Source organism: Diabrotica undecimpunctata, chromosome 1 (genome assembly GCF_040954645.1).
Source record: "Diabrotica undecimpunctata isolate CICGRU chromosome 1, icDiaUnde3, whole genome shotgun sequence".
NCBI classification, from domain to species: Eukaryota; Metazoa; Arthropoda; class Insecta; order Coleoptera; family Chrysomelidae; genus Diabrotica; species Diabrotica undecimpunctata.
This window is the reverse complement of record NC_092803.1, coordinates 31,525,860-31,538,509: the sequence shown is the minus strand read 5'-3', so window position 1 is coordinate 31,538,509 and position 12,650 is coordinate 31,525,860. Positions and strand designations below refer to the sequence as shown.

General features: G+C 32.6%; 1 protein-coding gene across 1 annotated transcript in view; it reads right to left on the bottom strand.

The window, feature by feature from the left end:
• The window catches only part of LOC140436376 (lachesin-like), a 514,302-nt gene that overhangs the window by 254,574 nt on the left and 247,078 nt on the right, over positions 1–12,650 (bottom strand). Inside the window, exon 5 of the mRNA XM_072525165.1 lies at positions 1,962–2,132. Coding sequence (XP_072381266.1) covers positions 1,962–2,132 — 171 coding nt within the window. The remainder of the gene's footprint in view (positions 1–1,961; positions 2,133–12,650) is intronic.

Here is a 12,650-nt window from a genome sequence, read left to right as displayed (position 1 = left end):
AAGTAGCCAAATAAGAGGCATGAATTTGAATAAAAAGACCTTAAGTTTTTAGCGAGAATTTTATTATAAAACTGTATACTTTATTATACCAACAAATGTATTTTAAATTACATTTCTTGATAGCTATAAATATACCGGGTGGAACATCCGGTAACTCGATTTCCGTTCACCCAGCAAAATATCCAAGAAAAACTTTTTCTTTTGTAAATATGTGAAAAATTATCAGGAACGGGAATATCGAAAAAGCTTTGCATATTTTTTAATCCCGGCAATGTTATTAAAAAAACAAGTTGCGCACTTGAATCACTGCGAAATTTTAACACCTACTATGAATTTTTTTTTTTGTGGAAATCTGAAGTGCAGTTTTTGTCCTTATTAAAACATAATGCAGTCTCGCATTTTTTACACACAACATAAGTTTACCTAGTTCCTTGGCATAGCAACCTGGTAGTTTTCAGCAAAACCTTGTGTTATTCCATATGGGATAATGGTTTTCCTTGCCCACACTTGACGAGATGAGCAGGTATAAGGTTTATAGTGTAAGTTATTTAACATTATATTATATTTATACTTTATTAAACTAACAAATATATTTTAAATTACATTTCTTGATAGCTATAAATATACAGGGTGGAACCTCCGGGAACTCGATTTCCGTGCACCCAGCCCAATATCCGAAAAGTCCATACTCTGATTGGACTGGTAAATGCATTTTATTGGTTATACAGTGTAAAATAATCGAGGTTACTCACAGATATTTAATTAATTATACTAAAGTCGTCCTCTACATCCGAGATGTAGGATTCGCTTTCGCTACTCTCCTCTGTGTTCGCGTGTATTATCAATTGGTCTACGTCATCTTGCAGGTTGTCCGCAGTCCACATCTCAGTTTCCGTTTTCTCAACAACATGAGTGACATAATTGCGCCAATTTTGCTCTGTGACGCGTGCGAAACCGTCGTCCATCAACTGGCGTACCTCTTCGTTTTTAAAAGTGGTATTATGGGTACCTACATATCGCTTAACTTGGTTCCACACCATTTCTATAGGATTCAATTTGCAGTGATATGGAAGAAGCCTTAAAATATAAACATTATGTTGTGAAGCATACTCATTAAGATGATACTTATCGTATTGATCTTTAAAAGCACGCGCTGCTTCTAATAGCTCGGATTTCAAATAACACTCCTCGAAAAAAATGTCTTTTTCTACTAACCATTCCTTGATTGCAGCTTTATTCCAGGAATTGTTAGGGAATCTCTCTTTACGGGAGTGGTACGATGCATATTATAGAGAGCTGTTTTTTATTTCAATTGACTAAGCAATAATTCTATATAACTGACCATTATTTTTTCCCTTTGGTGTCCGTTAGGGAGAAGTTTCACTGCATATTAATGGTGTTCTCTGCTGGTAGTCTGTTGGGCATTTCATTCCATAAACTGCTATGAGAGCTCACTAATTTCGACATGCTTATGAATTAAAGCCTTTTGTATTCTTCTTAAACTGAGAAAAAAATTAAAAATGTATAAAGAATCACAGCTATTCTGCCAAAATAAACTCATAACTATCTAAATATTTCATTAAATAATTTTAAAAGATAAAAAGATTCAAAATTATGAAATTCAATAAAACATTACAAACAGGAATTTAAGGAATATCCTTAAACTACCAACTAGTCATTTTAAATTTGTTGTGCGTTTTTCCCAAAGACTATAACATAAATATGAAAAACTGGGTACAAATTGTTTTAATTAAAAATGGAAGTAGTTTATTATTCTATGAATGAAAAGATTTTATTGTTACCCTAAAGGAAGCATAAAAATGGATATCGATTTTGTAATATCCAGAACGCTTTTCCAATTATTTCTGTGCGATTTTAAATAAAGGACAGGCGACGACAAAAATCAAATTATTATCACTTCCCGTATTTCCAAAGTTGAACTACATTAAACCGAAAATTACCTTTCTGAGTTTCGTGAGCCCCAACTGGCGTAATTAAATGTCCTCCGTCCTCCCTTCTCCACAATATTCTCGGCTCTGGATGTCCTACCGCCCGGCAAGTCAGAGTGACGTTCTCTCCTTCCTTTATGGTAATGTCATTGCTCGTCCCGGAATCGTCAATATCCGGAGGCACTGGAATAATAAAAAAGTGAATTTCAATATTTTGGTTTGTACTAAAAGAATGGAAATAAAGAGGAAACGATGATCTCTACCAACGACCACTGTCGTATAAAGTATTTTATATTTCTTGTAGAATAAATGTGTATGTAGCTGACGTGTTATTCATAAAGAAGTTATAAATTTTGAGCGACTCTATTAATACACTGGCATTAGACCATATACTGGTATAAACAATTATTTTCTTTGTCACATAGTAGAATATATATATATATATATATATATATATATATATATATATATATATATATATATGTAAGGCCAAAGAAATCTTCTGAACTTCCACCATTTGGCATTTTAATCATATTTTGTTCTTGAGACTATACATTTATTAATAATCCTTTATTAATTACATATTAATATATTTAATAATTAATTTTATACAAAATAAATATGAATTTAATACAAAACAGTTTAAAGCTTTATGTTAGTTTAGATTTTAAATTCTAACGCCATCTGAACAACGAAATCTGAACTACTGACATTTCAACCGATGAGTCAATCATATTGTGTTTTTAAATCAAAACAGATAAACTGACAGATAAAATATAAAATATTTATTTGCCAAACAAAGTACGAAATAAAAACATCTGGAAAATAAATTGTGTCTATTGTAGTTCATTATTATGCTGTAGGTTATCGCGAAATCAAAAATATAACCTAAATGTTGTTTAGTGTAGGTTAATGGATATTAAAAGATTTAATGAAATCGAAAAGTATGATCAGTATGATCAAAGAATATAGACGCATATGCGATGCTTTGTTATGATGTTTAATGTTTATAACTTTAATGCGAGAATATAATATTTATTGGTTTCAAATGAGTGTAGAGTAATAAATCATGAAGTGTCATAAAATTTGCCTGAATTTCGGTGTCGTCATGGGCGTAGGCAAATAGACGGATGTCAACTTCGTCGTCAAAAATTGATGTACCTCAAAATATCATATTTTGGATATTTTGTGATAACCAATTTTATTTAATTTTTCGATTAACTTATTCTTCAAACTCGTATTCCATTATATGGTCATTAAAGCTAATTACATTTTTATTTATAAAAACAAATTCACTTCCTTACTGAACGAATAAAAGCATTAGAAGAAACTGATAAGGGTATGACGCACCTCCTAATATTACTAAGAACTAAAATAAATCAACATGAAGACTAATAACGCGTAATGAGGTTTTACTTACACTTTCATTATAATCCCTCTTTTATTTTATTATTATCATTCGACATTCGACATTCGAGTTAGTAATTGTTACTACACCAATTAAACGTACAGTAATATTGTGATATAGAAATAGTGAAAAAGTTATAAAATGGCGACATTTACTCCAAAGAAAAGAGGTGTAAAAAATTCTCCGCTATCTGTTAGTGAAAAAGTTATAATTTTAAATGTATATGATAGCATAAAACACGATCACCCTAGTTTGTCTGTGCAAGAAAGTGTTGAGCGATGTGCCCGAATGACTGGAATTGGACAGTCCACGATTTTTAAATTATTGCGAGAAAGAAAGATATCAGGCCAGTTAAGTCCATGCAAGAGAAAATCAGGAAGACCAATAAAAATCTTAGGTGAAGACACCAAACGTGACATTCGAAGAAAAGTTCATTCGTTTTATTTTAAAAAGGAAATACCCACCCTTGACAAAATACTAATGGAGATAAGCCAAGATAACGATATTCCTTTGATATCCAGAAAACTTTTATGGAAAACTTTAAAAAGTATGAATTTTTCCTGGGAAAAGCACAATCGAAAGGCACTATTACTGGAAAGTGATGAAATCATTTGCTGGAGACGAAAATATTTGAGAACTATAAAACAGTACCGCAGAGAGCACAAGAAAATTTTTTATCTTGATGAGACGTGGATAAACGAAGGTTATATAGTCCAAAAAATGTGGCAAGATAAAAATGTAACAAGTGCTCGCCAAGCTTTCATAGAAGGCCTTTCGACGGGTATTAAAGTGCCTTCGGGAAAAGGGAAGAGGCTTATAATTGCTCACATTGGAAGCGAAGAAGGATTTTTAAAAGAAGGTTTGTTAAGCTTTGAGTCGTGTCGGACGGGAGATTATCATGAGGACATGAATTCGGATGTCTTCGAAGACTACTTCGGGGAAATGTTAAAATTTCTTCCAGCTGATTCGGTCGTGGTTATGGATAATGCAAGCTACCATTCAAGGCGCATAGAGAAGGTACCAACTTCAGCTTGGAGAAAGCAAGAAATTATTAACTGGCTGTCAAATAAAGGTATTCAGTTTGAGACGAATTCAATAAAGAAGGAACTACTAGCCGTAGTAAAACAACATAAATCTCGCTTCATAAAATATGCCGTAGAAGATGTAGCAGAAAAGTATAAAGTAACTGTGCTACGCCTACCGCCATATCATTGCGAATTAAATCCCATAGAACTTATATGGGCACAAGTTAAAGGATATGTTGCAAGGCACAATACCACATTTAAAATGAAAGATGTCAAGGTATTGTTTGATCAAGCCATTATGGAAATCACATCAGAAAACTGGCAAAAAGCAATCCAGCATGTTTTAAAAGAGGAAGATAAAATGTGGGAACTGGACAACTTGGTCGATCAGGTGGTTGACCCTATAATTATATCACCAGGGGATGATGACAGTTCTTCGGATGAAGACTATAGTGATGTAGAATTGTAATAACGTATCCAGTAAAGTTTTTGTAGTTTTTGTGAATAAACTGATTTAAACTCCCCACAAGTGTTTCAATATGTAAAGTTCATTCGTGTGTGTTTGTGAGTATTTCCCGATTTCGGTTCGTATATATTTTATTGTTACATTTTATATTTTTTTAATAACACTGTTCTGCTGTATTACATTTTTATTTCCTTTAATATGATTTTTAAGAATGCATATTCTTTTGTCAATTAACCCACTAGCGCGCCTCTGGCTCAGTGTTTATCTGTCGATAACAATGGACTAATCCCTTAAAACAGGGTGATACCTACCTGCTCTTTATGAAACGACAGAATTTTGCAATGCGGACGGAATTTATTGACGGATTATTGACGGATTACCCTGTAGCGCTTTTGAATACTTCATGAGATTTTATTACTCTACACTCATTAGAAATAGATTATAAATATTTTAATTTTTGTAATGATAAAGACTTTTTTATAACGTTAAGACTAAGTAAACCGACAGTGATCTATATTCTGAGAAAATATTCTTAATAGTTATTAATGAATGATTATAAAAGTAGGTGTATACATATTTTCATTTATTTAGTTTAAGGATTTAATATTCAATGATTAAAAAATTAATTAATAAACCTTTTTTAAGAGATATTGGTAATAACAATTTAATAATAGTAGTATCGAATTCCAAAATGAAAAATATGCATATAGTGCCTAGGTTGTCAGATTCTTTTAAAATTTATACAATGAATTCAAATATATATAAAAAAGACTTAGAGTAAGTATACAAACTACACAGAGTGTAGTAGGAAATTTTCAAAACTTCAATAAACCTTCTAAATAGTATATGAAATATTGATTTTAAATTCTTACAATTTCGTGATACTTCTTGGATATATTTTTCTTGGTACCTACCAGGTAGGAATACATAATGCGGTATTCTTTCTCTCAGAAGTTTAAATGGAGATAATAGAAATGGGTTCTTACAAGAAGATTCTGATTATAAAGTAAAGCCAATTTTAAGTAGACGACTAAACAATCCAATCTCTATAATGAATTTCATATTAAAACCAGATATGCAACATAATTTTTTATGTATGGAAGCGACGGTTTAGGTACTATTTTATCCAGTGGAAATGACTGTAAGATTGAAAAGATTTAACCGTTCTAATCAACAGCAACATCCTACGAGTATAACCTAACGAGAGATCAAAATTAAGACAATTTTGAGGATGAATTGCTAAATGAAGACATTACTGAACTTTTTGAGCTTTAAAAGTTTAAAATGTTTGAGCTAACTATATATAATATTGTATTGTTATGAAAAAATTTGAGAAGAGTCATTAAACAGGTATTATTTTTTTATTCGTAATTAAATTTTTATTTACATTGCAACGATAAGACTACCAAAGAGAATTAAAGTACTTTTATAAAAATAATACCTCTGTCAACCATGGGAGCTTATCGTCTATGCTTCGCCTAGCTCAGTATCTCAATTGTGAGTTCGGCTTGTCTTAAACTGGCAATCAAACCATGAACCCTTGGCTGATAGCAAATAAAACAATTTTTAACTAATCATAATTATTAAAAATAGGAAACAATCAACCCGGCCAATGCTTTACAATGAATACAATGTGTATGATACTTATGGCATCGATGGCATCAATGGGCTTCTTGTGTGGCCTCCCAATTAGACGGTTAGGTCTTTCAGAGTATGTTGTACAATAATACGGTTGTTTTAGATTATATTTTAAAATTTCCCATAAAATTTTCAATAGTCTTCTATACAGCCAATAAAACTTGAATTCGACCAATAAATACAGCCAATAAACTAAAATATCAGAAACAGCTTTTAGAGACACATCAAAATGGGTTTAATTTTTTTATCATTTTACAAAATGACAATGCAACAAATAGCAGATGGAAAGGATAAAATGAAATATAATTATTATTACTTAGTTAAATTCTTTGTTAAGATTCCTATATGCATATAAATGGAAGCGTGGTTTCGAAAGAAGTGAGGTTACGAATGTTGAAAATGCTGTCATAATGATAGAATATAGATTACAATGAAAGTACTTATCCCAAGAGAATTCTGCAAACCATAAAATGAAGCTCTCTTTTATAAATTTCAGAAACAGGCAAAAAATTATATTCCCACTACATTAGAAAAGTTGATTGAAAGGAAGTAGGTATAGGGAGACTAAATGAAGTTTGCACAGATGACATAGAACGTATGCTTATGATGGAATTAGCTCTTCTGTCAACCTAGAACAGAATATTCAGTCTACCAGACATAAAAAGAGAGAGCGAATATTTATTCTACGGGACAGAAAGAGAGAGAAAAGAAAGACAGAGGGCGCCAACTTCTTTTTAAAGAAAAAAATTAAAAACTAATTTGAAGGCAAAGGAATTAATAAATTAATAAAAAAATTAAAATAAATAATTATTTAAATATAAATTAAGAAAGATGTGATATTTATAGCGTTACAACATAATTTAATTTGTTCCTGCCACCACAAATTGTATAGTCAAAAGAGATATTAAAACATTGTTGTGATTTCTGTGACAATTGATTAAATAATCGTGTAATCCGAAATACATTTCACATTTATCTTAAAGATAAGTAACCGCAACATAATTTTACGTAAAAAGACGGATACATTTTATTTTATAAATAATTGTCTATCCTTCAGATAACTATCTGTTAGATAGGACAATATTTATCTGGAGGTGAAAAGACCGGCCCTCTGATGTATATGAAGCTTATTATTTTAAAAATTTAATTTTTAATTCTTTTGAAAATTTTGTTAATCCTAAATAGAAGGAAGACAAAAAAAAGTAAGTGGGGTGATTATAGATGCAAATGATTGGATCTCCCGTGGCATGGTGATGCCAGTGAATAATAAAAGTAAAATGTAATGGCATGTTTATCGATGGAAGTAACCGTATATACGCATTTTTAAATATTGGTTGGCTTCAGTACGGTGTAGCCAAGTTAGAAAAGGAGCATTTTAACTTGGGAAAGGATCACTACAGGGGCATTGCGACCAATTTGTGGCATTTGTGACATTTGTGACATTATTCTGCGACTAGGATTTCTTCGTCCTTTAATCTTTTCCTGTATTATATTTTGTAGGAATGCGTATTCTTGTCTCCACATTATGTGGGTCCAAGTATTACAATTTTCTCTTTTTTATGGTATTACTTCGGATCTTTTAACCATTCGACTTATTACTTTTTCTTTTGTGACTCGCTCAAGTCAACTTATTCTTAATTTTTCGTCATTTTCACCACATCTCGAAATTCTTAATGCTTTTTATACTGTTCTGTTTAAGAGTCCATGCTACCCCGCAGCGCAACTGCTGTATTCATATTTTAATAACTTCTACTATCTACTAATCAGATATGATCTTAACATTCTTATTCGTAGAGGTAGACTGATATCGGATATTTCAGAAAGCCATAAGTGGAGAACAGCTCCCAAAGGAATGGACGCAGGCATATATGACATCTATATTTAAGAAAGGAGATAGAAAACAATGCGAAAACTACAGAGGAATAAGCGTAATATCAACAGTAAGATTATATGGAAAGATACTGCGAGAAAAGATACAGCAAGCTATAAAAGGCAAAATCGGGGAGGATCAGACAGGCTTCACGGCAGGAAGATCATATATAGACCACATATACACACTGGAACAACTATTGAAAAAGAAAAAAGCAAAAAATAGAGATATACATTTTTTGGACCTAAGAAAGGTGTATGACTCTGTACCAAGGTCAGAACTATGGGAGGAAATGTACAAATTAGAAATACAAACGGAACTCATAGAAGCTACAAAAGCTCTGTATAAAGAAAATAAAGTGTCCATTAAAATGTGAACAAGAATCATAGCAGACTTTACCACAACAAAAGGGCTCCTGCAGGGTTGTTCCACATCTCCAACCCTATTTCAAATATACTTAAAGAAAGCCTTGATTACATGGAAAAGAAACTGCGAAGGCATAGGAATACCGGTACGGAACGAATACCTATATACATTAAGCTTTGCAGACGATCAAGTAGTAATTGCACAAGACCAAGACGACCTCAGATACATGATAAAAAACTACAAGAAGAATATACCAAGGCTCTCCTAGATATTAACCTCGCGAAAACATAGTACCTATCTACGAAGAAGACATAGAAGATCTACAGATTTATGACAACGTTACAATCAAAGGAAAGGATAAATTCAAATACTTGGGGTTTATAATCACGAAAAAGGCAACAACAGATTAAGAAATTACACAAAGATTAGAACAAACAATAACAGCAATCCGACAACTTAACTAAGTATGGGGGAATAGACACCTAAATATGAAGACAAAACACAGATTTATAAAACATTAGTGCGAAGTATTATGACATATGGGGCTGAAAATTGGATCATAAACAAGAAAAACAGCAGTAAGATAGTAGCAACAGAGATGGAATGCCTGCGAATATGCTGCAGAGTAACAAGAATGGATAGGAGAAGTAATTATGAAATAAAGCAAAGAACATCAATAGAAACAGACATACTAACATATGTAAAAAGAACTAGCGTCAGCAGATGGATAAAGAGAATAACCGAATGGAGCACTATAGAAAGGAAGAAAAGAGGACGACCCCGAAAATACTGGAGGAACGAAGTAGACGACACCATAAGTAAGAGATGCCTAAACGATGGAGAATGGGACAACAAAGAGAGATGGAAACGGTTCAGCAAGGGAAGGCAGTGAATACTGTAGAATCCCTGAATATGTATAGACTGATATCACGATTATTAAAATATCAATATTTGTTATGTTTGATCTAATAGTTGGAGCTTTATCAAATATCATTATTGATCAGGTGCATTCGTAAGTTGCTAATACGTGCGTTGAAATAATTAACCTGTTGAGAAGTATGTTTCTAATCAAACCGTTAAAAGTGTTTGCTTGGCATTTGGTTGATAACTAAAAACAAATTTTGATTTACTACATTGTAAAGTTGTTGTTAAATAATAATTCCATAAGTCAAATATAAAACCTCATAAAGTTAGTTTTTAGAAAGTATTAATGCTTTTTGGAATTCAGACCTCCATGTTAAAACATTTTCTATTTCCTACACTTTATTTTTTTATAATTCTCTTCTTTAAATTTTTTTTCATGTATAAAAACTGACACTTTGGTTTTTTTTTATATAACAAACTGATCGTTTTTTAATCTGTATGTTTCATAATTTTAAGCTAAATTTTTTTTTGTTTCTACGGATATTTGCTCATTTTACGAGAGCTGATGATGTGTATGTATTCATATACGAAACTTCTTTAATAAAAAGATGAACAGCCTATCCCCTTTCTTTTTTTCTCCAACTTTTGACAGAAAAACCTCCACTATCATAGTGAACTGTTTAATAGTATAATTGTCATGGACTATTTTCCCTAAATATTCTCTATTTTCCAAGAGATATGCAAACTGGTACTTAATGACATGCTTATTGTTATTTATGTATTTGTGACTTCTTTATAGTTACTTAAAGCTAATATATATTACATCCCCTCCAATTGGAGGGGGTGTATTACTTGAAAAAATTAAACAACTTTTCAATATCTGCCTTCACAGCGCCAATATTCCAACAGACTGGAACAACGCTACTATGATTCTATTACACAAAGCAGGAAACAAAGCAAATTTAGAGAATTACAGACCGATTAGCCTCCTCAGCCATATATATAAGTTGTTTACGCGAATACTAGTTAAGAGAATGGAAAGAAAATTAGAGACTTATCAACCAAGGGAACAGGCAGGATTCCGAAAAAGTTACGGAACAAATGACCATCTACAAAGTATAAAAACCCTAATAGAGAAAGAAGTGGAATACAATAAACCTCTAGTTCTAATATTTATCGATTTTCACAAAGCCTTTGACGAGTTGAGCTAAGCAAAATATTACAGGCGCTTAAAGAATGCAGGCTAGATTATAGATATACTTAATTATTATACAAAATATACCTGCAGGCAACAACCACTGTCAGATTACATACTAACAGTAATCGCATAAAAATAGAACGGGGGGTTAGACAAGGAGACCCAATGTCACCTAAACTTTTTAATACGGTGCTAGAACATGCTTTTAAGAATTTGGATTGGATGACAAAGGGAATAAAAATAGATGGAGAATATCTAAACAACTTATGTTTTGCCGATGATATACTTATAATAACTGAAGATCTAGGTATGGCAAGAGAAATGGTACAGGAACTCGTTGTGGCTACAGAAAGTGTAGGTTTAAATATAAATATCTCGAAAACAAAAATCATGACCAATTTGGTACTCAACCAGAACATCAGTATTGGTGGTAAAGAAATAGAACTCGTAGATAGATATACATACCTGGGACATAAAATTATGATTGGCAGGGATAACCAGACTTATGAACTGAAGAGAAAAATCGGCCTTGGGTGGGTAGCATTTGGAAAACTGAGAGAAACTTTTAAAAGTTTTTTAAGAGCTGCCCACATGCCTAAAGAGAAAAGTATTTGATCAGTGCGTCCTCCCAGTCTTGACGTACGGAGCAGAAACACTTACCTTAACAAAAGCAGCAGCTACCAAACTGAGAGTCACGCAGAGAAGAATGGAGCGGTCCATGTTAGGAATAACTCTGCGAGACAGAATAACCAACGAAGACATCAGGAGAAGAACCGGAGTGACTGACATCATCCAGAAGATAGCCAGACTAAAATGGAGATGGGCAGGACACATAGCCAGAATGACAGATGGGCGATGGACAAAGAGGTTATTGGAATGGAGGCCAAGGGAAGACAAGAGAAGCGTCGGTCGACCACCTACAAGATGGACTGACGATTTAAAAAGACTCAATAAAAACTGGATAAGAGCGGCGCAAGATAGACGGGGTTGGAAACATGAGGAAGAGGCCTATTTTCAGCAGTGGACCCTTGAGGCTGGATGATGATGAATATATATTACATTTATGTACAGAACTGGCCACTGTGATTTTTTTATTGGCCTTAAGTGGTGAGTATTTCGAAAACTACTTTTAGAATACTATCCAGCGAAGTAATTAACAGACGCCTTTGTTTATAGAATGTTTTCAAGCATAATAAAATGTGTTAGTTTTATACGATGTTAGTAAAGTTACGTAATTATTTCTTAATTTTAAAAACTAATTTTTGTCAAAATCATGTACAAAATGTACATGGTGACATGATTCAAAAATATTGCATTATAATAACGTTAATGTTATTGTTTTGTTTCTCTAAATCATTATCATCATAATAACTTTAAAAGAGAATATCTTGTACGTGGCATCCAAAAATATTTTATTAAATATAAACATTTAATATTTGTATGCATTAGCGAGACACGCTTTCCTGTTAACTTTAACTTGTACTTTCGTGTATAAGTGTTGATGTCAGTATGCTCTGCTTCAAGTACTTACCAGTAACGTTACCATTACGTTATATTCTTTTTTGGAATAACTTTGACATGTTTATACACTAGTCTATTTCCACTTAAAGTAATGGTGACAAGGTTCAACACCAGTCCTGAGAGCTAGAAAAAGAGAGGTAGAAGAAAAGCAATCACTTAAGTTTCTCGCTTTTCAAGCTGGAAGTCTGAGGGCCTAAGACAGCAGCAGCTTAAAACATATTGCGGTTGATAATTTAAATTCATCGTAGTGTAAACTAGGTGTATGCTCCGCTGAGTCGGAGGTCTCAGAAAATGGGCGATGATGTAAAGTACAGCGAGTTTCTCCGTCGGGGAAATATTTGAATA